General features: G+C 43.5%; 1 protein-coding gene across 1 annotated transcript in view; it reads right to left on the bottom strand.

Annotated features, from left to right (window-relative positions):
- Nucleotides 1–11933: 11933 nt before the first annotated feature.
- LOC107114828 (adenosine receptor A1-like) overlaps nt 11934–27834 on the bottom strand; it is a 107590-nt gene continuing 91689 nt past the window's right edge. Inside the window, exon 2 of the mRNA XM_015416422.1 lies at nt 11934–12573. Within this exon, the coding sequence (XP_015271908.1) occupies nt 11934–12573 (640 nt within the window). The remainder of the gene's footprint in view (nt 12574–27834) is intronic.

The raw sequence follows: 27834 nt of genomic DNA, 5'->3' as shown, positions 1-27834 counted from the left end.
AAGAGAGAAGATAGACTCCACTTTTAAAGCTAAAGGATTTTTGAGACGTCAGCTGGGGACAGACGAAGAGGAAGAAACGAAGTCTAGTGACTCTGCTACCTTGGGAACAGAAGAGGATTCTGCAGCAGAAAAGGGTGCTGGACCTGCCAGAGTGGTATACAATTTTAGGGACAGAAAGCCGAAGTAAAGGCAGAAGGACTTAGAAAATGGCCTTTTGAAGCGAAGAATAAGAAGATTATCAGAGACTTCTCTCATAACAACTAACAAAATTACATAAAAATAGTGAATTGTTATAAGCAAGAACTCTACAAGTATATTGTGATATTAACACTTATAGTACTAACATTTTTACTAACAGTGAAAAGATCGCCTCCTCTTGGGGTTTTAGTTTAGTGTGGTTTGCTTTCCTTTATCCTTAGTTTTATTTATTTTATTTATTCAATTTTGTTTACCAGTTCATCCGCTGTAGTAGTCCCTTCCCTAATATGTCTTTGTAGTTTTTGTAGTATTTGCAAAATTAAAAAATATCCCAAGCTGCTATTCCCTTGAGATCAGTTGTGATTCTAGAACTCCAGCCCCCACCTGGAGGTTGGTAACCCTATGTTCCTGTGCAAATGAGCACATATCAGTATGACTGCAAAGGCAGACACAGGAATGATTTTACATGTGTGGAAAGGCGATAGAAAATCGAGTTTCTGATAGGAAAAGACTGGAAATGAACTGTTATCTATTCCAGTCGACACAGACTTGGAAGAAAGGAATCATATTGTCTCTGGATCTCATCATTCTTTTTACAGAGCAGGGAAAATGTTGCATAAGATTGGAAAATATGTTTTAAATGTTTATTTTTTTCTGGAGATGGAGCTGTTCCTGCTTGATTAATATCCCTATCAAGGGTATTAGCACATTATTTGATTCAGTATCTCAGTTGAATTACAACATCAGTTTTTCCCAACTTTTTGATTTAATTTTATGGAAGAAAATGGGTGGGGTGGGGGGGAACCATGGCTTTCAATCACATAACTCATTTGCAACTGCAGGCCTGCCTTTGGTTGTGGAGAGTGTGCAAACCTTATTTGGTTTGATGAACAGGGAAATGCTTAAACAATGCTGGCACTGCAAACAAGGGCATCAGCATGAGGGAGAGCCCCTGCTGAAGTGCTTCAGGTACTTCATAGGTCAGAGAGCTGCCTTTCTGCAAATGAAGTCAGACACCTGTGCACTGGATGAACTCATCTTAGATTCAGAAGGCTTCCTTCGCCCCCGCAATAGTGAGAAAGAGGCAGCATCCATGCATAATCTTATAAAAGGACTAGATTTACAGACTTCTAAATAGAAAGCTCTGCATGAAGATAACCCTTCCATTTGTTTAGTCAGCTGCAAAGCACCTTCACTGACAACAATGAAAGGACCAAGGCATGAGGATTTCTGTTTGGTGTCAGTGGCTTTGCCCAATATGCTGTGGGTCATAATGGGGGTATATAAAAGTGACCTCACTTTCAAATGTAATCTCCTTTGATTGTCATTCTTTCTAAGGTAAAGCTAGTGCCACAGATAACTTGGAAGGAATGATGCACAAAGAAAGTTCTAGGTTGGATTAAGTTATGGGAAAGGTCAGTAGTTTAAAAACAAACAAACCAGACAGACACTTTTTATTTAGCATTTAGAGATCTCGCCCCTGCCAAGTCAACCATGTTACATGGCTTGGAAATTACTTTTTTTGGGGGGTGGCTATTGTGACATGACCTGGTTTGGCCTCTTTGAGTTCAGGAGATTCTTACCTGTCTGACTGGTCTTCCTGCAACTGGTGGCACATATGCTGAATTCCTACATTATCCCAAGTGTTCCAGGCCCCTTAGAATCATAGAGCTGAAAGGGACCTCCAGGGTCATCTAGTCCAACCCCCTGCACAATGCAGGAAATTCACAAATACCTCCCCCCACGCCCCCAGTAACCCTTGTTCCATGCCCAGAAGATGACAAAAAAAAAACAACCCTCCAGGATCCCCAGCCAAACTAGCCTGGAGAACAATTGCTTCCTGATCCCAAAGTGGCAATCAGCATTTCCCTGGGCCTATAAGAAAGAACCACAAGAACTAAGCACTGATGCAACCCTTCCTGCCCTCCCTCTCATGATCTGCCTAAGTTCACACAATCAGCACTGCTGTCAGATGGCCATCTAGCCTGTTTGAAAACCTCCAAAGATGGAGAGCCCACCACCTCCTGAGGAAGCCTGTTCCACTGAGGAACTGCTCTGTCAGGATACAGGGGTTGTTTTGTAGAAAAAGAGCTAGGGGAACTCATTAGCATAACTCATTAGCATATGCCACACCCCCTGACATCAGGGGCCCAGCGGTGGACCTGCAAGGCCGGCGGGAGTGCGAGGAAGCCCCAGGCAGGCAGGAGTGGGGAGAGGCGGGGAGGAAGCAACTTACCCTCTCTCTTCTCCTGCCTCCTCCTGGCTGAATGAGGGCCGGAAGCAGGGCAGCCGGAAGCAGGGGGTGGGGCTTCGTTGTGTGGCCCTCCCCCCGCACCTCACCCGGGGGAACGGCGATCCCCCGCAATTCCCCCGAATCGACCTCTGGTCAGGAAGTTCTTCCTAATGTTTGGCCAAAAACTCTTTTGATTTAATTTCAACCCGTTGGTTCTGGTCCAACTTTCTGGAGCAACAGAAAACAACTCTGCACCATCCTCTATATGACAATCCTTCAAGTACTTGAAGACAAGTTATCATATTACCTCTCAGTTGTCTCATCTCCAGGCTAAACATGCCCAGCTCCTTCAACCTTTCCCCATAGGACTTGGTCCACCTTGTAAGCTTGAATCCTAATGATGGGCTAGCACAGAATTAAATTCTGCATCTTTCCAAGTTGTTAGGCCTATTCTGTTGAACACAATCAGCCTCTCAGAGAACCACAACATTTCTGTTTTCATTTTCTCCTAAGGGGTTTAAGCCTGTTCCACTGAGGAACCATTTGGTTTGCCTGCATCACCACAAAAAGAAATACTTCCAGTTAGTGAGGGCCAGATTATATATAATGTGGAGAAATGTGTTTTACTTTGGAGGTTTGGACTGTACAAAACCTTCACCTTGAGTTTTAAAAAGGTTTTCTCTCTCTCAGCTGAGAACAGGCAGTGGGCGGGTATCAAGCTTTACCCAGCTAGGTTTTAGCAATGCTAATGGCCTCCTGGACTGGAGACAAAGCTCTTGCTGGAAGCTGGTACTTAGCAGGGAAAAGAGGTCTGGGAGGTCTAGGATAGAAAGTGTCTTCATGGAGATTTCAGGAAAGGCTTCTTTGACCCACAGGGGGTGGGCAAACAGAGATGATAAAACCCCATGGCACAGAAGGGAGGGTTTTTTTGGGGGGCTGATTACCTCTAGGAGGAAGGATCTCTTACTCCTGAGCTCCTGCTGGCCACCATTGTCATGAGGAGTACTGCAGGCCTGAACAAAGACTCCAAGGTAACAGGAGGCTTTTAAAACACTGTAATTTCTAAGTTAAAAAGCCTGCATTAGAATAAAATCAGCTAGAGTATGTACACAGTGAGGGACTGAGGAATTGTGTGTTTATGCCTTTCTTTTGGATCCCTTGCTCAGTCAGTTGTTGTGGACATTTTCTTTTTAATAAATGTTTTATAATTTTTAATGCTTATAGTTGTCCTCTGTACCACATAGACCTCCACTGCTCAAATACACTATTTAAACTAAGCACGAGGAGAAGGGGACAGCCAATCAGTTGGGAAACTGCTAATCCCCTAGTGATGTGCAAGTGTGGTAAGCTGTCCCTGTGGTAACCAGGTTATGGGCAGCGTGAGACACTGGCACACGGTGGGGCCGTAGAATGGCAATGCAGAGGAGGGAAGCTGGGAGTCTTGGTCCTCTCAGTGAATAATTCTGACAAAGGTCAGGTGTTGGTAGCAGGTATACTAAAAGTGGGAGAGAAAACCCCTCCGAGGATTGGGAAAGCCAGGAGAGCGGCCTGTTGCCAAGCAGAAAATTGGACAACCCCTGGTGCCTTTAAAGGCAAGACAGAACAGGACCTGTGGGGCTGTTCGGGCATATTTGGGCACCCATGACTAGATTCCATAATGTGTATTTTAGTACACATTACTCCCCCCCATTGATCAGAGTTATTGTGGTAGGGAAGGGGGAGTTAATTCTTCTCCTCTGCATCTTTGCTCTGATTGAAAATGTCCTTCTCCACACGCAGTTCATGAAGTGCGAAAAGAGATACCTTAAATCATGCATTGTGGTACCTGACCATGGAGCCCCCAAAGTCACTTGGAACTTAGCCCTTTAGTCTCCCTCTCTTTGAGGTTGCTTCAAGCCCTTTTATGCTATGTCTCAACCTCCTCCATGAATTAGGTTCTTCACAACGAAGACTCCAAGATTACACCAGAGACCATTCAGAAAGCCTTGTTCACACAAGAACAAGGTTCAGTTGGCAGAACCAGATGGAATCAAATCGAGGTCTCACCACACCTAGGAACATTTTGAAAAACACTTCAGCGTGGCAGATTCACCCAGGAAAAAGAAACGAACTCTGGTAAGTTCATCACAATGAAAACGATCCATCAGCCCTAGGCCTTAGGTGCCTCAGCCTGGATCTGGACTAAACAGGCAATTTCCACTGTTAGTTCTCCCTGCTGCAGACACCCCCCTCTGTGACATTCCTCACAATCCTCTCCGTCCTCCAGAAGCGGCATTCCATGGAGATCAGTGGACTGCCATAGGAGGGGGAAGGCAGGAAAGTTCTGTTCTGATGATGGAAAATTTAGTCTGGGTCCTGCCCTCTGTCTGTATTGGGGTTTTGCAGACCCAGTCAATATGTCTGTGAGCAGCTTAACCTTCCTATTTCAACACAAATGTCAGTAACAGCCAGGTTAATTACTTATACATACACTATTTAGGAATGTCTATAGAGCACAGTGGCTTTTAGACAAATAACACTGAAATTACCAGGAGGTTAACAAGCCTAAAATTCAAATACCATATATTTATTTCTAAAAGAATAAATCAAATTTAAATAATACCCCACCAGGTTAAGGTGTTACAGTGGTAAAAGAGAGAGAGAGAGAGAGAGAGAGTATTGTGGCATCTTAAAGACGATTAAAGTTATTGTGGCATAAACATTTCAGGCTATGGATCCACAAGGGTTAAGCTGACACTAAGTATTATGAAAATACAGAATTTATTCAGGTGTACACATTTTAAAACTTAGATTCATTAAAAAAATATACCATTCAGACATAAAAAACTTTTCAACATTCATACATAGATGGGTTCGTGCTGTGCAACTGAACCAAACGTGTTTCAGCCCCCCAAAAGGGCCTTCCTCAGTGGTCACAATTCCAATTACAAATTTGACATACATTTTACATTAGATGTTAAATACATATACAGTGTAAGGCCAGATGTTGTTTCCTATTATTATTATTCTTGCGTGAGTTGAATGTATGTCACTCCATCCTGTACAAATTCTGGTCCATTCAACTCACGCAAGTTTGTGCTACCAGAATTATTGGTGGACTTTAATTGGCTAGACTGGAGGCCCATCTTATAGAATAATAATAAACAAATACAGAAGTATTTAGGAAACAACATCTGGCCTTACACTGTATATGTATTTAACATCTTATGTAAAAAAATTTTTGAATGTATGTCAAATTTGTAATTGGAATTGTGACCACTGAGGAAGGCCCTTTGAGGGGCTGAAACGCGTTTGGTTCAGTTACACAGCACTAACCCATCTATGTATGAATGTTGAAAAGTTTTTTATGTTTGAATGGTATATTTTTAATGAATCTAAGTTTTAAAATGTGTACACCTGAATAAATTTTGTATTTTCATAATATTTAGTGTCAGCTTAACCCTTGAGGAGGAAGCTGCGGTGGCTCAAGTGGTTAAGACGCTGAACTGCAGGCTGTGGAAGGTCAGTAGTTCAGCAGTTCGAGACCCGGGTGCCGCATGATGGAGTGAGCTCCCATCTCTAGTTCCAGCTCCTGCCAATCTAGCAGTTCGAAAGCAAGACATTGCAAGTAGATAAATAGGGACCACTTCGGTGGGAAGATAACAGCGTTCCATGCGCCTTGGTGTTTAGTCATGCCGGCCACATGACCACGGAAACATCTTCGGACAGCGCTAGCTCTTCGGCTTTGAAACGGAGATGAGCACCGCAACCCTAGAGTCGGATTTGACTGGCTTTCGAGCAGGGGAAACCTTTACCTTTACCTAACCCTTGTGGATCCATAGCAACTTTTTGGGTTGAGTTTTCTCCCCCCCCCCTTTTCCCCTTCCCCCTTCCCTTCCTTTTTGTTAGCATAAACATTTCAGGCACCAGAGGCCGTATCATCAGCTTCATGAGTATTCCCTGCTGGCAGACTACACCCACATATGCACAGTACTGGGGGGGGACTAAACAGTGGGGATAAAGGCCATGAAATACAAGAGGAACAGTCTATGACATTTCTATGCAAAGCTAATATGTATAGCTTTGCATGGAAATGTGAGCTTTGCATAGAAATATCACACACATCTTGCATTTCATGGCCTTTTTACCTACTGTTTACAATTTTTTTCCCTTCATGTCTCTTTGGATGAAGTGCTTCTATGCAAGTTTATGCCACAACAAGTCCATTATTCTTTAATACCTGCCACAAGATTCTTTTTTACACATCAAACTATTACACAGTTTAGAATAACTGAACACGACAATGAAAGATTAGGATCTCCTGTTGTTGTTGTTTTTAAAGTTTGAAGAAGGAGAGAAAAGAAATGGTGATGGGTGAAGGGCATTTAATTATTCCCCTGCGACACTCTCCCTAGCCCCCCCCATTTTATTAACTCTTTGAGGAGGGGGAATCACAGGACGATGCCTGTGTACTTTTCCATGAGGGGCAAATTGCTACTATAGATTGGGAAAAGAGTCAAATGAAAAAGAAGCACGTGGTTCATGGGAGTCGTACCAAACTCAGCTTATGGAGAATGTAAACAGTTTGCATCTGCCAGAGACAGCTCTAGATGAGAAACTGGCAGCACAGTCACCTTTATCTTTTGCAGGTGAAAAGGGGTGGAAGAAGAATGTCACTCGAACGTTAACATTTCCACTTGTGCCTTGTGTCCGACCCTTTCTCCTCTTTTTGTTCATTAAGCCTCCAGTTAAGCTTTTCTTTGGAGGCTCCTGCAACCTGCAATGCATTCAAAATTGCAGAGGAGAACTCTTGTGAGTTGTTGACAGTAACATTTAATCTTGCTACTTCATTGTATAATAAAAAATGCCCCGTCACTGTATTTTCCATCATATTGCTTGCCTGGATTGTGTTCCTTTGTGCTAAAGTGCTAAAGTCCTTTGTGCTAAAGCGAACGGAGCTCTTTGCATCCGTCCTGATCTATCGGCTGTGTGCTCTAAGGTGCCACTTTGTCAATATCTCACATGCTTTGTCTTTGCTTCACCTGAATCCTGTGCTTTTGACTTAGTGAAGGGCAGATAGTGGTTTTTTTAAAGTATAAGTACATGTTGCTCTCACAGACACACATACCTCCTGAGAAACCAACACCGTCCCTCAGTTCTCAGGTCTGCATGAGCTTTGCACCATGAAATCAAAATTTATACATATCCCACTGAGCCGAGGATGGCAAAGGAGGAGCCAGCATTGTATTAATTATTTTCCAACAAAATAGCACTGTGGTCTTGTGGAAAAGGTGAGATTTCACAACACCAGCAAGCTGTCACCAAGGATGTCCAGGACACGGGATGCAATCCCCACACTTCAGTCCCACTGCTGTGCTTGAGCATGGAGACCTATCAGTGGTGAAATCCAAACTCTGTGCTGCTTTTCAGATGTATCCATTTACCTGCTTTACAAGCTGATAACTACCTCTAAAGCCCTGGCTGATTTGCTGAGGGCTAATTAGAACTGGGATGCTGGCGTCATTTGCTTGCAAGACCATTTTTAACCTGTCAGTGAGCGTATTCATTTGATGGCCCCTTTCTTCATTTCAGTGCCTTTGACAGTTTCTTCTTGACAGCAATCCTTTCTACTGCATACAAAAAAGTGCTGCCATATGCAACTAGGATACTCTGGAAAAATATTTATTAAGGCAGGGCAATTAAATGGGAGGGGTGTTTGGGAATGTGGTGATATAATACTCATGATATTCAAGTGGGACTACCTTTGACAAACAGAGAGATGTGAGTAGAATGCAATGACTTGCTAATTGGGCCCACAGTGCAAGCATAGTTTACATAAACATCTTGTTAATTTCATGTCCTGGGGCCTTAATATATCAGGTTCCACATTCTCTGATTAGTCCAAGAAGATTCTCCAAGCTCTCTACTCCAGTAACAGGTAGAGACTGGGGGTGGGTGAGGGATCCCCTATAATCCGGTATTTTCATGCTCTCCTTTCCTGTCTTCTGGAGCTTGGCAAAGAAAGTAATGGTAAAAGGCAGGGCTGTTTTTGGGCAGGAACACACAGGAACGGAGTTCCGGCTGGCTTCAGAGTTGGCCACGCCCACTACAGCCAAAACCTCTGCATGCGTGGCTACAGAGGGAAGGCCTGGAGAGCGACATTCCCCCCCCCCTGGTGACTCTGTGGCGGGGGCCCCAGGGGCCCCTGGAAGGATTAGGGAGGCATTGAAATGCCTCCCCATGCCTTCCCCGGCCTGGGCAAGCCAAAGGAAGGCATGGGGTGTGTCCTAATATGCTAATGAGTTGCACTGTCAGGGATGTGGCCTCATATGCTAATGAGTTTCTGCTGTTGGGTGTGGCCTATTATGCTAATGAGTTCCTGCTGGGCTTTTTCTACAAAAAAAGCCCTGGTAAAAGGGAAGGTCAAAGAGGTTCTTCTGACTTCGGCTTGTTCTCTGTTAGACTCTGCCTAAAACTACAAGATTGAATCCATGCTCTGGAGCCAGGGACATCTATTTTTAGGAAGGTGCAATTCAATATACACAAACCAGCTTTCATTAATATTACACTGTATGCACTAATGTTCTTTCATTTTGCACGAAAAAGCTATATTGACCCACAAGTCAGTAGCCCGTGTTTCCCTTAGATCACTGTGATGATTCTGTTGCCAAATGAAACTGGAGATAAAAGATAACCAATTCTAGCTAATGTAAGGTAAAGGTAAAGGTTCCCTTGCTCGAAAGCCAGTCGAATCCGACTGTAGGGTTGCAGTGCTCATCTCCATTTCAAAGCCGAAGAGCCAGCGCTGTCCGAAGACGTTTCTGTGGTCATGTGGCCGGCATGACTAAACACCAAGGTGCACGGAACGCTGTCTACTTGCAATTTCTTGCTTTCGAACTGCTAGGTTGGCAGGAGCTGGAACTAGAGACGGGAGCTCACTCCGTCATGCGGCACACTCGGGTCTCGAACTGCTGAACTACCAACCTTCCACAGCCTGCAGTTCAGCGTCTTAACCACTTCAGGCACCACAGCTCCTTCTAGCTAATGTAGGGATGTCATATTGAAGAAATGTTACATGATGTGCTGTTGAGGCCATGCAACACCTGTGCATGTGCTTCTGTGTCTTTGCAAACAGTCACAAAGTCTCATGTATTTTCCACATGGTTAGACTACCATGGCATGTATACCTCATTTTATTATTTGGGGCCTTTATTGGCTTTTCCATGTGTCATTGTTGAAGTTGCGTGGTGAGATGAGCATCTTCTGATCCACAGAGGAAGGGACATGGGTCAGTGGCAGAGCATCTGCTTTGTATGCAGAAGGTCCCAGTTTCAGTCCTCAGCATCTCCAGCTGAAAAGGATCAGACAGAACATGTGATGTGAAAGACCTCTACCTGTGACCCCAGGGAGCAGCTGACAGAGAGAGCAGACAATACTCACCTTGATAGATGCCTGGGCTGACTCAAGGGAAGCCTCATATCTCCACCTTTCATGTAGTGAGATCTAAAATTCATCACATTTTGGAGATAAATTTCAGGCCTCCACTGGAGCAGGTTCATAAGTAAAAAAAAAATCATGTGAAAATATTAAGTGAAAATCACATTATGAAGTTAAATATATAAAAATGAATGTGCAAAGACGTCACCAGCTTCACCAATGGAAGTATTTGCAGTTCTGTGACATTTAATAACTGTCCTGGACAACAGTTTGGGTGAGCTAACATTACAGTTATAACAAACTGATGGTTGGTCCTACCATTAAGTAAAGTGGCTGCTTTGGACAGAGGATTATGGACACATTAAGGCCAGCAAATGATTAATTATCTAGTTTAGCATTATATAATTACTGCAACATGTGCTTGTTTTCAAAATAGGAAAATCTGTTTGCATTCTCCACTGTGAATATCCTGTTTGCACTGAATTGCAAAGTCATGTGATCCAACTGGAAGGAAGAGCAACTTCCAGTGCTATAGAAGAACATTCTGGCAAAAATGTATGAAGGGCTGGCAGCAGGACTGCAACATTAAGCTTCCCACTCGTCACTTCCATCTACAGATCTGGGCCTGGTGACCAGTAACTGGGCAGGCTTTTCCTCTTGCTTGGCTCCTGGAAAATCTCACTGGCCCCTACATTCTGGAAAAACACTGTGCCCCTGATTCTACAGCTATCTATCATTAAACCTTGTTCTTGTTTTACTCTCACCTTTTTACTGATTCTCCCATGTGGGCTGAATAGCCTACAGCCTTGAACACCAGGTTAAAAATCTAGTGGCGTTGTCTAATTTTGCTTAGGAAAGCCTTCCTGTTTCTCAGAATGCAGTTTATGTCACCTGCTATTATTAATGGGAGATGTAAGGTAAAGGTAAAGGTTCCCTTGCTCGAAAGCCAGTCGAATCCGACTCTAGGGTTGCGGTGCTCATCTCCGTTACAAAGCCAAAGAGCCAGCGCTGTCCGAAGACGTTTCCGTGGTCATGTGGCCGGCATGACTAAACACCAAGGCGCACGGAACGCTGTTACCTTCCCACCGAAGTGGTCCCTATTTATCTACTTGCAATTTCTTGCTTTCGAACTGCTAGGTTGACAGGAGCTGGAACTAGAGACAGGAGCTCACCCTGTCTTGCGGCACCCGGGTCTTGAACCACTGAACTACTGACCTTCCACAGCCTGCAGTTCAGCGTCTTAACCACTTGAGCCACCGCAGCTCCATAATGGGAGATGTACAGTGCACCAAAGTACAGCACGGCACTACTATGGTATTCCTTTGGCTTTTTGACTTTGAGGAATGTGCTATAGAAAGCACACTCCACTATTCACTCACAAGTTCAATATTTGAGAAAGACCGTCCTCAGTTTCTGGAAAGGCAAACTCATTGCTCAGACTTTCAAATAATGGACTATTTATTGGCATGTCCAGATAAGGATATTAGCAGGTCAGTGCTTGGTTTTGCTTTAGCTGCAGTTTAAAGCTGCCAAAGCTGTTTAAATGCTTCTACTATTGATTGTAGACCGGATGCAGGCTTCTGATGTTTCACTGAAATGTAATGTATCTTTTTCTTGCAATGCTGCTGTTTTTATGTATAATGTGAAACATCTATATTCTGTTTGAGGTGGCAATGGGTCAATATAAAACAAACTACCTACTGCTGAGCAGAAAGCAGCCCCCCCCCAATAAAACCACAGAGATCTAGATTTCCTCTTTATTGGAATGAAAGATAACGTCACAGCTTTCTGTTGGTATAATTCTCCTTTAAATGCGTAAATATGTGTCACCTTAAAAATTAAAAAGAGAGAGAGAGAGAGAGAGAGAGCGCAAGAACAGTTCCTAAAATACCAAATGATACCATGAATAGTGCTAGTAATAAATAATGCCCTTGACTGGCACAGGGCCTCTCCTGCCCTGTCCAAGAGCAGCGTTGTGTACAATGGAGATAAGTCCAATCTGGCCATTTGGAGAATGAAAGGGATGCTTTATAGATCACCCCGAGTGACTTGAAGGCTCTGGGCCAGCCCGACCCTGGCTGATTTCCTAGATGGCAATGTCAGTGTTGTCAATATTGTTCATGTTCTTGTCCAATTTGCAGCAAAAATACTGGTTCCAGATTTGCAGGAATGTGGTCCTGAATTTTTTAATCCTAAAGGCGTAAACAATAGGGTTCATGGCTGAGTTCCCATGGGTAAGAAATATAGCAATGTAGGTAAGGGCGCTAGGGGTCTTGCAGGAGGTGCAGAAAAAGCTGATGCAGTTGCGCATGTGCAGGGGCAGCCAGCTGACTGCGAACAGGAAGAGAACCAAGGCAAGGGACTTGGCAATTTTCAGCTCCTTCCCGTAATATTTCTCGGGGTCTGTTGTGCTGGATGCAACTTTTTTGTTAAGTTGCCTACGGATGATCTTGAAGACCTCCAGGTAGATGAGAAGCATGAGGAGCAATGGAGGTAACACCCAGATAAAGAAATTGAAGTAGACCATGTATTCCATGCTGATAACATTCTCAAACTGGCAACTGACTGTGAACTCTGTCTGGCTGGAATTTGCTTCCTTAGCCTTTCGTTGCATTTCGTTGAAATTGTTCCAGCCAAACATAGGGGTCAGCCCCACAAGGAAGGAGACCAGCCAGCAGCAAGCAATAGCCGCCCCAGCACGCCTGGGAGTCACAACACTCCTGTAGCTGTGGAATTAGAGGGAAAAACACACGTGTTATGATCTTACATAAGTGGGAAGGTAGCATCTCTAGTCAATTCTGACAACCACACAAAAGATACACAGAAAAATCACCAGGCCCCAGAATAATTAAAAATAAGGTTACATTTTCAAAAATAACTGAATGTTAACATTCATAAAAGCTGATGGAAACCTGACTCAGTGCTATAGCCCATCGTCATGCAAGTCTGAAAAAGGGGCAGGCAACAAGATATGGAGATAGAAATCAATGTTTACGAACGAGTACAGTAGAGGAACAACGACAAGATACAAAATAAAAGAAAACACAAAGAACTGCAGAACAACAAGAAGATACAAAATAAAACAAAACACAAAGAACTGCAGAACAACAAGAAGATACAAAATAAAACAAAACACAAAGAACTGCAGGGGAGAGCAGGCCCAGAAATTACTACATATAGGACCCCAGCATGTATTTGACCTATTATTAATACAGAGGTTGGAGAGAAAATCGAGGGAATCCCTCCGCAACTTGATCACTGGTAGGCCAGGAAGGAGCTGGCAAGAGAAGACTATTGCATTTTCACATTCAGTGCTTAAACTGGTATATAATGTCAACATGAAAACTACCTGGGCTAGAATGTACACTCAGTTTATTTCCCTGTTCCTCAATAACAACAATGGCAGACAGGATAAACAGTGCAAGAGTCTCAAGGCCACAATTTGTGTCTCATGTGACAGCAGTCTCTATGTCTGTGCCTAGGATCTGTAGGCAAATGTTAATCTTCTATCCATCAGTGGCTATTAGCCACAAGGTATAGATAGGGACTCTGGGGCAAGTGATGCTCTGTCATCTTGGTGCTTGGGGGGGGGGGGTCAACAGTGGGATGGCTTCTAATGTCCTGGCCCCACTGGTGGACCTCCTGATAGCACTGGTATTTCTGGCCACTGTGTGATACAGAGTGTTGGACTGGATGGGCCTTTGGCCTCATCCAACATTGGCGTCTCTTATGTTCTTATGTTCTAGAGAGCCAAGGAGTAAAAAGGGCTTTGTAATGAGTGTAAAACGCTCCTGCAAGGGAAGCATTCCAGACTCATAGAAATGAAGGGCTTCTTTGCCTGTTCCAAAGCAACACATGAACCACTGGATCACAGAGCTATATTGAGATGGCTATTCTTTCTGATACCCAGTCTCTGTTGGTTAACTGAAGTTAGTTTATTCCAGGAGTCAAGTGAAAACCCTGTAACTCAGTCAAAGATCATACATGGTTTTTTTTTAAGATTTCTATTTAAAATTAATCTAATCTAATGAGCACACAGGAAAGGATCACAGTGATACAGATATCCTTGCATATGTAAATGAAATTAGAAACAGAACTACATACATATAATCTCTTATCCTGTGTACTTTAAGAGAAAAAGATAAAATAGTTTCTGACATTCTTGCCAAAGTGCTTTCAGAAAGGTTAGATAGCCTCACACAACCCACACCTGAAAGACTCAAGGATGTGTTGGGTGTGCCTGTCTTATATAGCCCCCCCAAACACATGATCATACCAAAACCTTCCAATTTGTCACTTTTAATGGTATAAGGTGAGTGCGCTTCTCTGGGGTTAGAAGAAATTGCCCATAGAAATGTATATATCGAATCTGTGAGTTTGTTCAGAGATTTTTCTGGGCTATCTATTCAGTTATCTCTTTTCTAAGGATGGAACTGAGAATATAGCTGAGAAAGAAGAACTTGTACAAGTTTTGCAAATTTGAAAAATAAAACTAATTGTTAAGCCTGCTGCTTGTTCAGTCAATACCTCTGACAGACGATGGTCTGTGGCAACATAAACTATGAACTGGAGGTCCCTGGTTTGAGCTGAGTTACAAACTCATTATGATTGTGGTCTCTTCAACCTTTCTAGACCTAGGACCAATGCCCCCTCTAAGCTGTGGAGTCTTGTGAGCAAAAATTCTACTTTGTGAGCTACTGGCATTAAAGTTGTGAGTGAGCTATTTGGCTACTGCATAAATTAGTTTGCTCTGGAGCCATCCTTCCTCAGCTAAGACAAAAATGTGTGAGATGGAGCCTAAAAAACTGTGAGCTAGCTCACACTAACTCAGCCGACTTACTTTCATCCCAAATGGCTGGGTGGGACACAGTGAGTTGTTATCTCGTGGCAGGCCCCCGTCTGAACGCACCCAGTGAGTTGTTATCTCATGGCAGTGAGTCACATGACATTATTCAGGTGACAGCCAAGAGAAGAAACTCTGAACCTGCTATGCAAAAAAGGAATCATCTCCACTACTGAGTGACTTTGCCTTGCTGTCACGCTTCTTGTCTCAGGGTGCATGGAAAAGGAGACAGGAGGCATCGGGCCTGCTTGTTCTCTCTGTGTATACATACTAGTAGCAGGTTGTTCCAAAAATGGCATCAATATAATGGCTTGTGGCTAGGGATGCATTAGGAAATTCATGGAGATTTGGGAGGGGAGGAGTGCCTGAGAGACAAGGGTTCGGGGAGGGGAGGGTATAATTACAGCACAGTATAATTAATGCCATAGATTCTACCCTCCAAAACAGCCATTTTCTCCAGGGGAACTGTCATCTGGAGTTCAGTTCTAACTCCACGAGATCTCCATGTCCCACCTGGAGGCTGGCAGCCCTACGTGACCCAGCAGGTGGGGCTCCATGACCCACCTGAGGGTCGTGACCCAGGGTCTGACGACCACTGGACTATGGCCAACCCCTGTCTTTCGGATTTCTCTCATTCATCTCAGTTGATCTCTGTAATACAAAGGTGACAAAAGCACTACATTGCTGAAGTGCTTTGAGCATTTAAATAAAGTGCTATGAAATATTGCAATTATTAGCAGTAGCATTAATAAACTAACAAACTGCAGAACACCTTCTGCTGATCCTACAGAACAGGAAACAAACTGCAGAACACCATCTGCTGATCCTACAGAACAGGAAATGCAAAGAAAATGAGGTCCTATTCAAAATCTACAGGCTCTCAAAATGCTGTGTGCAGGCTTCCAGGATGTATAGAACAATGCCCCTAGTTAAACATCTGTTTTCCCCCCTACAGTAAGCACATAACAAAGACTTTTAAAAAATTATTATTATTAAATTTATACCCCGCCCTCCCCACAAGGGCTTTCTTTATTCAAGCATTTATATGAGTAAAAGAGAAAAGATAGCCAAGAGAAAAAAAATCCTACATTCTCTGAATGTGTATGTACTTGACCACCAAAATACTTTATGGTATTACCAGCGTTTATGCATGTATTGCATTCATTTAAAAAACACACCTAGAAATGGTTGCTGTGTTCCCTAAAATACCTTCAGAGACTACTTTTCTCTACCCAAGTTCATTTGTGGTATGACCACTGGCTTATGCATCAGCACCCAGTGCCACTCTTTAGCAGGTGGTCCGTTGTACCTTGCTTACCGTCCACCTTTTACGCTGTCTCAGAGCATGCAAATGGACACACACACTCATGCACACCCCTTTTTTGTTTTTAATGTTATTCATTTTAAAAATGATTCCCCCTCCATGCAATACAAGCTAACCTAAGCAACCACCACCATCTGCTGATCCTACAGAACAGGAAATGCAAAAAAAATGAGGTCCTATTAAAAATCTACAGGATCTCAAAATGCTGTGTGCAGGCTTCCAGGATGTATAGAACAATGCCCCTAGTTAAACATCTGTTTTCCCCCCTACAGTAAGCACATAACAAAGACTTTTAAAAAATTATTATTATTAAATTTATACCCCGCCCTCCCCACAAGGGCTTTCTTTATTCAAGCATTTATATAATTAAAAGAGAAAAGATATCCAAGAGAAAAAAATCCTACATTCTCTGAATGCGTATGTACTTGACAGCTAAAATACTTTACGGTATTACCAGTGTTTATGCATGTATTGCATTCATTTAAAAAAAAAACACCTAAAATGGTTGTTGTGTTCCCTAAAATACCTTCAGAGACTACTTTTCTCTACCCAAGTTCATTTGTGGCTTATGCATCTGCACCCAGTGCCACTCTTTAGCAGGTGGTCCGTTGTACCTTGCTTACCGTCCACCTTTTACGCTGTCTCAGAGCATGCAAATGGACACACACACTCATGCACACCCCTTTTTTGTTTTTAATGTTATTCATTTTAAAAATGATTCCCCCTCCATGCAATACAAGCTAACCTAAGCAACCACCTTCCTGACAGAATCGACAGGCACTTGGCAGCAGACAGTTTGTTTTGAAACAAACATCATCAGTCAAGTCATTTAGTAGCTCAGCAACTGCCACTTTCCTCAGAAGACATTCCATTTTTAGTGGGAACAGATGCCTTGAAGTGGGGGGCTGGTCATGATGTTTACACTGCTCTAAAGCTGCTGATATTCTGATAAACAGCATTTCGGAGTATTTGGAAAGTGCCATATCTGCAGTGGGAAAACTGGTCTTTCCTATTCTGCTACTCTGCATCTATGGGAGATAGCTCTGGAAAAGTCAGGGGGGGGGAGAGAAACAGATCAACAAAGCCAGAATGATACCCAGAGAAAGCCTGTTACAAGACAGGCCCAAAAGAACCCCACTAGCGGTCACATACAGCTCTCAACTCAAAACAGTTCAACGCATCATCGACTGAATAACGACAGTTCTCTTTCACAAGCATTGGAAGGCAGGCCTTTTCTTGCACACAGACAACCCCCTAATCTTAAACAACTCCTCACCCACAATAATGTAACATCTAACTTGAACATGGACCCTGGTACCAGAGCTTGCAATAAACCCAAATGCCAATTTGCTGCCACACACACCCAGACAACGTGATCACTGGATCTAACAACATCAAATCCACCATCTCAGGCTCATTCACTTGCTCATCTACTAACATTGTATATACCATTAAATGCCAACAAGGCCCTTCGGTTCTCTACATAGGGCAAACAGGTCAAACCCTATGCCAAAGGATGATTGGACACAAATCTGACATCAAGAATCACAAGACTGAAAAACCTGCAGGAGAACATTTCAGCCTTCCAGGACACTCAATGGGTGGCCTCAAAGTAGCTGTTTTATTACAAAGGAACTTCAGGAACAGACTAGAAAGGGAAATTGCTGAGTTGCAAGTTATTACCACACTCAGAACAATGGAATCCCCAGGACTTAAACAGGGATGTTGGTTTCTTATCTCACTACATATCCTAACCTCATTCAGTCCTTAGAATCATAGAATCATAGAGTTGGAAGGTACCTTGCAGGTCATCTAGTCCAACCCCCTGCACTCTGCAGGAGCATAGCTGAAAGATAGCCCTACATACCCGAAAGATGGTCGTCCAGCCTCCGCTTGAAAACGTCCAGCAAAGGAGCATCCACCACCTCCCGAGGCAGACTGTTCCACTGCTCAACCACTCTTACATTTAGGAAGTTTCTCCTGATATTTAGCCGGTAACGACTCCCTTGTAATTTCCACTCATTAGATCTAGTCTTGCAATCCGGAGCAAGAGAGAATACATCTGTATTCTCACCAGTCCCCCCGAAGGGCTATACATCCTCTTTATTTTATTTCTTATTTGGAATAGAGGATTGGAAAGTAAATTGTAGTGTAATGAATAGTAGAATGTAATGTAATTTGGAATGGTAGATTGGAATGTATTTCTCTGGTCTGGGGACAGAGGAGATACCCTGCACAGCCCATTGCACCACTTCAAAGAAGAGGATGCTGTACTGTTGCCTCTGCACTTGAGTGGAGGTGCATGGAGCATAATAACAGGGTCTCGGTTAATTACTCCCCTCAGTTAAGAACACATCTGCCCATCAATTTACGATTTTGACATATTTATTTCCTTCACCATGTCCCCCTCCCCAGAATTAAACCTAAACAAATGGTAACCATATAAACTAAGCCTGTTGTTCCTGTTTGGTCCTTTAATCTGTTAAACATCTTCATTATGCTTTATGCTAATTTTCTGCTCACCCTCTACCTATATGTATGGACGGTTAACTTCCATTTCACTGTATCTGAAGAAGTGTGTGTGCACATGAGAGCTTATACCTTCAGTAAAACTTCATTGGCCTTATAAGGGCCACTGGACTCGAGAGATGGGACCATGTTGGTATACAGGCCAACCCCCTACTCAGCAGTAGCCTCATGCAACCACCAGTTTCCCGGAGTAGTCTCTGCTCTGCAAAAAAAGGGTGCCACAGTGGAGAGCATGCACACCACAGAAAGGTGCCAGGGGACCAAGTGCTCCTGATGTTTCAGGGAAAACAGGGAAAAGGCACCTTTGAGACTGAGTTTATTCCAGCATAAGCTTTCGTGAGTCAGATGCATATGAAATGAACACTGGCCCCAGTCACACGAAAGGTTTTGGGCCGGGAGAGGGACGGATCGGGGGCGCAGCAAACGGGCGCGATCCCACCGCAATATCTGGGAAACATTGCGCACCCGTCCCCGATCCGGCCGTTCAGGCCGAAAAGCCGCAGGAGCAACTGCGCAGCGGCTCACGGGATCTGTATGATCCTGCCGCTGTGTGTCTATTTTGGTGCGGCTTTCAAAAGCCGCACTTTGCCCGCGCGCCCCCCCCCCCGTGTGGCAGTGACCACTGTATGTGAACACTCATAGCCAAATTCACAGTTAAGAAAAACAAAGATGAGATAGAGGAGGAACTGTAGTAGAGAGTTCAGTTGTAATTCACTCAGGTGTGAGTCTATGTGGAAGTAAAGCAAGCCACACACTATGGGGAGGCAGGAAAAATAAGCACATCACTGCCAATCTGACCTGGTAGGAAATTCCTTCCAAAACTCACACCAAGGTTTTTAGTTTCTTCCAGTCCATATGACATTTCAGTCACTTTTGTGAACATTTTACACCAGGCACAAATCTTGTAATTTTCATTATAAGAATCCCCCAAATTATTTCTTCTTCGTACACCTAAAGAAGTGAGCTCTGACTCACAAAAGCTCATGGGGAAATAAATGTTGTTAGGCTTTAAGGTGCTGCTGGGCTTCTGTTTTGAGAATAAAGAAAAACTGGGCTGCACCCAGCAATGTGCAAACAGAACAAAAAGGGGGAAATGCCAGGTTTTATTATACAAAGTCCCTACGTGTTTCGCTGTGCAGGCTTCATCGGGGGAAGCATACCATTCACCTATTGCTGGAACTGTCCACAGCAATTACATTCTTTTCTCTTTTTTACATTGCTGTGGACAGTTCCAGCACTAGTTGAATGCTCTGATTCCCCCCCTGATGAAGCCTGCAGGGCGAAAAGCGTAGGGACTTTGTATAATAAATCAGTCATCTATCGCCTGGCATTTTCCCCCTTTTTGTTCTGTGGGCTTCTGTTTTACAAATCCTAAAGACACACAAGTTACCAGAGACTGCAGAAGTATACCCCTCCTCCAATCCAGTCCAAAACTTGAGTGACACCTCAAAATTAAGTTTGCATTATGATGCCATATCATTTTCTGAGCAAATTGACGTCCCAAAAATGCAGTACTCTGGCAAATCTAATATAGCAATAACAGGGTGACAAAGAGCCGTTACTCTGTGACTGCCTTGGACACTATTTATGTAAGGGGGATTCTAGTCTGCCTTGCTGAGGCAAGGGTGATTTTTTTAGGGAAACAACCAGGGGTTTCCGTAGATGAGAACCCTGGCAGAACAAAGCAATCAGCAAGAGAAAAAACTCTTCAGTCCAAGGCCAGTGCTTTACAGAAGATTAATCAACTGTAATGCAGGCAAAGGAAGGACTGGACAAAGGAATTTTCATTTTTTAAAGTGCCAGGCCCCAAGCAGTGAATATCCACGTGCACAGAAAACCAGAGCTCCAGTCTCCTTTGATGTCCACTGTCCAGAGAACTCTAATCCCCTTAAGTGATTAAAAAATGGAATACAAATTAGATGCCGTTTAGGAGTTTGTGTTCAAGACTCTGAACAGAGCAGTTACTGCTGTGCAGTCCTTTGATAAGTCTCTTGTAGGCAGACAATAAGGAGTGGTCTAACAGCAGATCTCTATTCTTTCAGTTCTTGATTATCAGATTTTAGCTTGCATTGTTAACTGGGAGTGCAGAAGCAAGTTTTTTCACTGTCCCAGTTTTAATCTGGAGTAGGATTTTCCATATTAGCATCACATCAGCAAAGACCTTAAAGGAAGTCCATTCTTCCAGAATGCTACAGCTTAATGGAAGAGGAAGAATAATTCCATAGCTCAAAATGTATACTAGTTTTTGAAATTTAAGCTAGCAACTCCAATGCAAAAACACAATTTTGTTAAGCAAAACACCACCTGTTGTTTAATTGAGGTTTTATTTTACCTCAAACAAGTTTTGCTATGGCAAAAACAGGTCTTTTGTATGCTCTGTTTTGCACATAAATTCTCTTTGGAGGAAAGGTCAAAATGGAATTTCCACCTGATTGGACAGAGATGCTAAGAGTGAACTGTAAGGCAGAGAGATATTGGGCCCCAAGGTTCATTAAAGAGATATAGGCTGCGGTCACACTGGAGGCTTGGTGCGATTTGGCTGCACCTCTATTTGTGGTGGTTTAAATAGCTGCAGGAAGTTTTGATGAGACATCCCACCCTGAACTGGCTTCGCCATGTGCTCGGTCCATGGTCGGTCATTCAGATTGTTGCAGCATCTTTTTTTTTGTCTTTCCCCCATGTGCATAAGCATGTATCCGAAGCTCCAGATCCTTTTTGACAGCTCCACAATCATTCTGCCAAGTACGCTGGCCCCTCAGTCTCTTTCCCTTCACCTCTCTTCCTTGGAATACATGGGGGACAAAGTGCAGATTTATATGAGAGTAGCCCAATCAACTTCAGTGCATTTACCCTTGAGTCAATCATGGGATGCTCTCAAATAGCAACTCTGATACAGAAATAGGAGAGAGGGTTTTTTTGGGGGGGGGGATTTGTTGCTTGAAAACAACTCCTCCGGGGACTCCCAGTCCAGAATGACTACTTGGCCATGGTAATTTGACAATGCCGGGGTGATTATGTGCTTATCTGCATGTAGCTATGTGATTTAAAAAAACAAACCCAAAGGAGGTAGAAACGGAAGGGAAGGATCAGACTTCCCAAATGGCTTGACTTTGCAACAGGGTGGGTTCAGATGTCAGGAAATGTGGGTTGGAATCACTGACATATGTAAAGACCAAACTTTCCCTGGTGTAGGTAAATGCCGCTTCCAGGATGCGCCGGACCCAGGTGCCGACGACTGGGGCACGGAAGGCAGATGTTGTTGTCTAGTCATGCTCTTTACATCCACAAAGGTACCACAACAATATCAGCTGTAACTGCTAGTGTGATCGCAGCCACTGGCAAAAACTGCCAACAGTGATGTGGCTTACAACTCTTGATGCATCTTTTCCCCAAGCAGCCAAATTAATCTGTTGATTCTTCAATCTTCTTTAAAGCCTTCACAGAAAGTATGACTAAGGCTGACAACAGATGAGCCTTTTGTTTTCTGAGTTGAAGGGGCTCTGTGTGTCTGCTCTTTCCACTTCTATCTCTGGTAAATGGATTTTGCAAGTTTTTGTCATGCTTCGAACAGAGGTACCTCAGACAGAGGGTAGCTAAATACCTTTTCCTCCTTTGCAAAACAAAGGAGGTTTAACAACTTCTCAGAGCCACTGTGGTGTAGTGGTTGTATAGGGGTTAGAGTATCTGACTCAGATCTAAGACACTCAAATTCTAATCCTTACTCTTCTATGGAAGCTGGCTGGGTGACCCTGGGCTGGTCACACACTTTCAGCCTAACCTTCCTCAAAGGGTTGTAGTACAAAATAGCAAGAGTCCAGTAGCACCTTAAAGACTAACAAAATATGTTGTACTGCTCACTTCTTCAGCTATGAAGAAGGGTTGTAGTGAGGAAAAAATGGAGATCAAGAATGATGTAAGCTGCTTTGGGTCCCCATTGGGGAGGAAGGCAGTATAAACAAATTCAATCTATATACAAAACCTTCATCACCCTAAACATGATAGTGAGACAAAATAAATGAGGATGTACTCCAGACAGAGATGTTCCTATTTTACCACCTCTAACACCAAAGTATTGTCCATTCCCAAGCTCAGAAGACTTGTCACAGAGGTCTACCACAGTCACGCAACTCTTTTGCATAGAGCCGCTGGGTTTTTGAAATCATGGGAGGGCAACATTCTATGCAAACTGAACAGAGCAGGACGATGAAGATGAAGAAGAGTAGGTTTTTATATCCCACTTTTCTCTACCCTGAGGAGCCCTAAAGCAGCTTACAATCACCTTTCCCTTCCACCCCCCACAACAGACATCTTGTGAGGTAGGTGGAGCTGAGAGTGTTCTGAGAGAAACCGTGACTGGCCCAAGGTCCATTCCAAGGCATCTTCTCAAGCATCAGCAAGTGGCAATGTTTCGATAGGGCTCCACTGGCTGCACACAAAAACAGAGGGGTAGCTGTCCAGGCACAGATGATGAAAACAGGGCTGTTCTACTCTGCTCACAATGGTTCTTTCTTCAGAAGTTAAATTCACAACCTGTCGTGCCAACATAACACCTGGCAAATTGGCAATATTGATGTTCCACCATGAGATGCAATGCATCATCATCTATTTATTTATGTATTTATTTATTTGCTTCATTTGCACTCCAACTTTCTGCCCACTGAAGATCCAGTGTTGCTTACATAAATCCCCCCCGAAATGACCTCTGCTTGTCACAGAGGTTTACCACAGTCACACAACTCTTTTGCATAGAGCAGCTGGATTTTTGAAATCATGGGAGGGCAACATTCTATGCAAACTGAACAGAACAGGACAATGAAGATGAAGATGAGTAGGTTTTTATATCCCACTTTTCTCTACCCTGAGGAGCCCTAAAGCAGCTTACAATCACCTTTCCCTTCCACCCCCCACAACAGACATCTTGTGAGGTAGGTGGAGCTGAGAGTGTTCTGAGAGAAACCGTGACTGGCCCAAGGTCCATTCCAAGGCATCTTCTCAAGCATCAGCAAGTGGCAATGTTTCGATAGGGCTCCACTGGCTGCACACAAAAACAGAGGGGTAGCTGTCCAGGCACAGATGATGAAAACAGGGCTGTTCTACTCTGCTCACACAGGTTCTTTCTTCAGAAGTTAAATTCACAACCTGTCGTGCCAACATAACACCCGGCAAATTGGCAATATTGATATTCCACCATGGGATGCAATGTGTCATCATCTATTTATTTATGTATTTATTTATTTGCTTCATTTGCACTCCAACTTTCTGCCCACTGAAGATCCAGTGTTGCTTACATAATTCTTCTCCATTATATCCTCACAACAGCCCTGTGAGGTAGGTTAGGCTGAGAATATGTGACTGGCCTGAGCTTCTGTAGCAGAGTGGGGATTTGAACCTGTTTCTCCGAAATAGTAGCCCAACACTCTAACCCCTATATCATGCTGGCTCTCAGTAAAGAACAGTGCAAAGAGATGCGGATGGTCTCATTTATGAAGCATAGAACCCATGATTTAGTAGCGGATCGTGGCCTCTCTGATGGTGTGCCTTTCATCAGAGAAGGACTGGCACTTGGCAGGGTTTGGTGCCCATGTGCTCCCTCACTGAGCAACTCAAGTGAACAATTATAAATAAAGTAGTCAGATTATCAGGCTAGAATACAGGAGAACCAGGTTCAGCTACTTACTGTGCCATGGAAGCTTGCTAGGTGACCTTGGATCAGGCACACTCTCTCAGCCTAACCTACTTTACAGAGTTGTTGTGAGGGAAAAAATGGAGGAGATAGAGAATGATGTATGCCATCCTGAGCGACTTGAAGGAAGGGTAGAATAATGTTATAAACACACAAAACCTTTATTGGCATTGAAAGCACAAAAAATAATAATGTTATACATCAGCACCATCAAAATCAGGTATTTGGGTTTTGCCACAGAGAGAAGTTTTGCCACAGAGATAAGTTATTTTCCCCCTGTAAAGACAGCCTGGCCAAACTGGGTTTATATACAAATGAGGAGGAGGATTGTGGAAGTCTCATACTGGGTACTAAGGAGTCACAGTGCATGTAGTCCAGGTCAGAAGAGGTGGGGGGGAAAGGGACTGATTCAAGCAAGGCACCAGAAGGATGCTTTGCCTGGAGAACAGAAAGATTTTGGATGGAGATGCTTTTAAATGGGAGGGCATTTCCGCCACATATAGCACATTAAATAACACCCACACACAACATGAGTGACCAGTCACAACCTGGATGTAGTAAGTTGCACCTAAGTTGCACTATTCTGGACTGGGTAGTACCCAGTGAACATTCCCAACACATAGACAAATGAAAAAACATAGCTAGCTGCCTGTCCTTCCATACCACAGACCACAGGCAGGCTGGTCGAAGATGCCTATCATCAGATTGCCTTCATAATAAAGGACAGCAATCAGGAAACAGAACAAATACCTCATAAAATAGTAATAAGAAAAGTCATTTCTGACCCTGGGGAAAAGGACACGTTCCCCACTTTCAATAAAAACTACAAAAGCCACTTAATCAGATGCAAGTGAATGGGGGGGGGGTGTAATTAAAAAATGTTATTCTAAACCTTGGGTTAGCCAACTTGAAAACTTATGCGTGGATATTCCAGTTGGGAGATTGCCTGAAAAAGGTAAAATTAGAAGAGTAAAAATTGGGTATTTTGCCCACATATCAAGTACATAAATGTAATTTCACCCTCGGAAGTGAGAAAGAGAGAATTTGTTCCTGCAAATCTCAGTGGAGCCGTTGCCATGGAGCTCCTGAAGATCAGACACTTGTATGAGCTGCACTTTTGCGAAGGGAGCAGGCTGTCTCTTCACAGGGATTACATCCCTAAGTGCCTTTGAAGCGGCAGCTAACCGAGTCACCTGCCTGCATTCATGCAATGGGTTTCTTCCCAGCTGATGCCAGGCCATTAGCAGATATAAATCCCCTTGTGCCCTCCCCCTCTCTTTATCCTGGATATTCTTGCATTGTTATTTCCTTAGGATTTAGGGCAGAGCCACTCGAGACATTGGGAGTTATGTGAATGGAAGGAACATCCTCTCTCTCCATGGTCACACCACCTCTTTTTGTGGAACTGAACGCCCTCACACCTAATTTTTATGGGGGTGGGGATACCCTGTGAGTGCAGCATCTGTTTCTATGACATTCTATAAATGCCTAGCTTACAAATGTTTGAATAATTTGTCAGTTTTCAAAAAGAATGTATTATCTGCGCATTTATTTGGAAAAATGACTGGGAAGTATGGCTGGCAGAAGGGTGAAGGCCAGATTGGCTCACATATAGATTTAGGCCTGAAGCCTAACTGCAAGGCATGGTCTCTGTCCTGGACCACATGAAGCAAGAAGGAAAGAAGGAAATGCTTCTGAGCACATGCAGAGTACTTTCTCCTTCATTACTGATAAAAAACAGTTAATCTGTACATGCTACACATCTGATTACAGGGGCTTGTGGATCAGAGGTCATGACAGCACAACTTACCAGTAGGGTAACTAGAACGGGCAGTAAGAATACCTGCCGTAGGCCCAATGTAGACACGAGTACAAAATGGCCACTGGATAGAGGGGCATGTGGAACATTAAAATAAATGATGTTTTCTTTTCAGTATGGATTAATTTAAAATGTTTTAGTTCTGTCAAGAAATCTGTGGTCTTATTAAACCCAAGTCATGTGTCTTGTGTTCCTTCTCAGGTGCAGGGACAACAAAATGTCATCTGCTGAGTTCCTGGATGAGGCAAGAAAGGGAACTTCTCCATTCACAGTTCCATTTCTTAGCTATTACTCTACAGCAGCACTCTCTGGTTCTGCTCTTATGACAGGGCATCTCATGTGGAAGACCTTTAGTTATATATGCCAGGCCACACGTTCTGTAATATATTAGTGGAGTTAACCGAAAAAAATTGTGTTGCGATGATACTTGCAGCTAAAGTAACTTATGGGAATATTGGCTTCCTTAAGAAGAACATTATTACTTATTCAAGTATTTATAACCTTTAACGTGGCTTGCAGCAAAGAAGCAATAAAGCCTGTCACGTTATACAAATAAAATTCAGTGATGTAAAGAGGAGTAAAAGCCTAATGAAGATGAATAAAATCAGCGGTGAAAAGCTTGCACAGTTGGGCCTTTTCGCTGACAAAAACAGATGCCTGTGGAAGTACAGTACAAAACTTATAAAATCATGAGCGGCATGGGCAGAGTGAATATATGAAATTCTTCTCCTTCAAAATAGGCAAGGTCACTTCTTCCATTAACTTACTATTAAGAGTCACTTCTTCCCATCTTCCCATAAGACGTAAAAGCGAAGACACTCAAAGAGAGCAAAGAGTTGCTAGATAACTATATGGAACCAGAGGATGGCAGGGGAGGGACCATGAGTCGATGTCAGAGCATTTGTTTGGCATCCAGAAGGCCCTAGGTTCAGTCCTTGGCACCCGCAATTAAAAGGATCAGGTAGTAGGGGACATGAAAGACCCCAGAGTCCTAAGAGCTGCTGCCAGTCAGAGTAGACACCTGACCTTGACAGGACAGTGGTCGGACACAATTTAAGGCAGAGCTGTGTGTTCATGTGATCTGCACAGTCAGTCTACTCTACCCCCTCCCTTCTGGATCACAGTAATTATGTCCAAGAATCACCTACATCCCTGTCCAACACATTAGTACTATACGCTATTGTTACAGAACAGTTACTTGGGCCTATATCGTAAGTTCACATGACAAATTCAAAAATCGCTTTGCTTTTTTAAAAAGGTTCCTATTTGATATTTATCCTGCAGTAGGTCTGGGTCCAAGTGCACCCACAGACTATGTATCTGTTTCTTCAAGGGGAGTGTAACCCCAACTAGAATGGGTGGCACTTTAAATCTCGGGTCAGACCACCTGCTCAGCACTTCCATTTTGTCAGAATTAATTCGGTTTATTAGTCTGCACCCACTCCCAAACCGCCTCCAGTTGCAGAGAACAGGGGCTGAGATAGAACCTGTGAGACCCCACAGGCCAAAGGCCAAGGGGTTGAGCAGCGGTCCAGGTAGGACCAGAACCACCTCAGAACAGTGCCTCCCAATCTCAGCCTGGAAAAGCAATCCAGAAGGATCTCATAACTGATGGCATCAAAAGTTGCTGAGATGTCTGGAAGAATGAACAGAGTTGTACTCTCTCTGTCTATCTCCCGAAGCCGGTCAGCCACCAGGCTTTAAACAAGATTGGAAAGGATCTCAACGATTTGTCTCATCTAGGGAAGCTTGAAGTTGCTCAGCCACACCTGTTCAATCACCTTACTCA

Source organism: Gekko japonicus, unplaced genomic scaffold, assembly GCF_001447785.1.
Source record: "Gekko japonicus isolate JY-2015 unplaced genomic scaffold, Gekko_japonicus_V1.1 scaffold1812, whole genome shotgun sequence".
Taxonomy (NCBI): domain Eukaryota; kingdom Metazoa; phylum Chordata; class Lepidosauria; order Squamata; family Gekkonidae; genus Gekko; species Gekko japonicus.
Note: the sequence above shows the minus strand (reverse complement) of the source record. Positions and strands in the feature narration are given on the sequence as shown.